The 1,339-nt window shown below is 57.1% G+C and overlaps 1 protein-coding gene across 5 annotated transcripts in view; it reads left to right on the top strand.

The window, feature by feature from the left end:
• Positions 1–1,339, top strand: part of ARHGAP45 (Rho GTPase activating protein 45) — a 23,824-nt gene that overhangs the window by 12,030 nt on the left and 10,455 nt on the right. For all 5 annotated transcript variants that reach the window (XM_032252445.1, XM_032252444.1, XM_032252442.1 and 2 more), the window contains one exon: positions 1,022–1,210. In XM_032252445.1, coding sequence (XP_032108336.1) covers positions 1,022–1,210 — 189 coding nt within the window. The remainder of the gene's footprint in view (positions 1–1,021; positions 1,211–1,339) is intronic.

Below are 1,339 nucleotides of genomic sequence, written 5' to 3'. Positions count from 1 at the left end.
TTTGAGACGGAGTTTCGCTCTTGTTACCCAGGCTGGAGTGCAATGGCGCGATCTCGGCTCACCGCAACCTCCGCCTCCTGGGTTCAGGCAATTCTCCTGCCTCAGCCTCCTGAGTAGCTGGGATTACAGGCACGCGCCACCATGCCCAGCTGAATTTTTGTATTTTTAGTAGAGACGGGGTTTCACCATGTTGACCAGGATGGTCTCGATCTCTTGACCTCGTGATCCACCCGCCTCGGCCTCCCAAAGTGCTGGGATTACAGGCGTGAGCCACCGCGCCCGGCCAGCCTTTCTTTTTTTTTTTGAAACAGTTTCACTCTTGTTGTCCAGGCTGGAGTGCAGTGGTGCGATCTCGGCTCACTGAACCTGCCTCCCAGGTTCAAGCGATTCTCCTGCCTCAGCCCTCTGAGCAGCTGGGATTACAGACATGCTCCACCCAGCTAATTTTGTATTTTTAGTAGAGATGGGGTTTCTCCACGTTGGTCAGGCCAGTCTTGAACTCCCGACCCCAGGTGATCTGCCCGCCTCGGCCTTCCAAAGTGCTGGGATTACAGGCTTGAGCCATCGTGGCTGGCTTTTTATTTATTTTTTTTGAGATGGAATCTTGCTCTGTTGCCCAGGCTGGAGTTCAATGGTTCAATCTCAGCTCACTGCAACCTGAGTACAAGCCATTCTTGGGCCTCAGCCTCCCAAGTAGCTGGGATTGCAGCTGCATGCCACCACCCTCGGCTAATATTTTATATTTTGGGTAGAGATGGGGTTTCACCATGTTGGCCAGGCTGGTCTTCCGGTGATCTGCCCGCCTCGGCCTCCCAAAGTGCTGAGATTACAGGCGTGAGCCACCGTGCCCGGCCCTCCTCCTGTTCTTCCATTTTCGATCACTGGGCAGGGTCCTCTGCATGCCCCACTGGGCCACGGGGTCTTGGTGTGAGAGATGGGGGTGGGGAGGACGGGAGTAGCAGGGACTGCGTCCCGTCAGAGGACGGGGTTGGAACTCACCTCCGGGCCCTCACACCCACAGCAAGAGGCGGAGGCTAACCTGCGCAAGGCAAAGCAGGGCTACGTGCAGCGCTGTGAGGACCACGACAAGGCCCGCTTCCTCATGGCCAAGGCGGAGGAGGAGCAGGCTGGCACTGCACCTGGGGCGGGCAGCACGGCCACCAAGACCCTGGACAAGCGGCGGCGGCTGGAGGAGGAGGCCAAGAACAAGGTGAGGGTGGGTGGAGGCGGGGCTGGATGGTCCAGAGGAAGAAACCCAGGGGCAGTGGCCGCTGATGATGCTTGGTGTGAAATTTACCATCTCCCGGCCTTTGTTTTTTGGGTTTTTTTTTTTGTTTTT

Source organism: Sapajus apella, unplaced genomic scaffold (assembly GCF_009761245.1).
Source record: "Sapajus apella isolate SASKATOON/1434 unplaced genomic scaffold, GSC_monkey_1.0 scaffold77, whole genome shotgun sequence".
Classification (NCBI taxonomy): Eukaryota; Metazoa; Chordata; class Mammalia; order Primates; family Cebidae; genus Sapajus; species Sapajus apella.
This window is presented reverse-complemented; position numbering and strand designations above follow the sequence as displayed.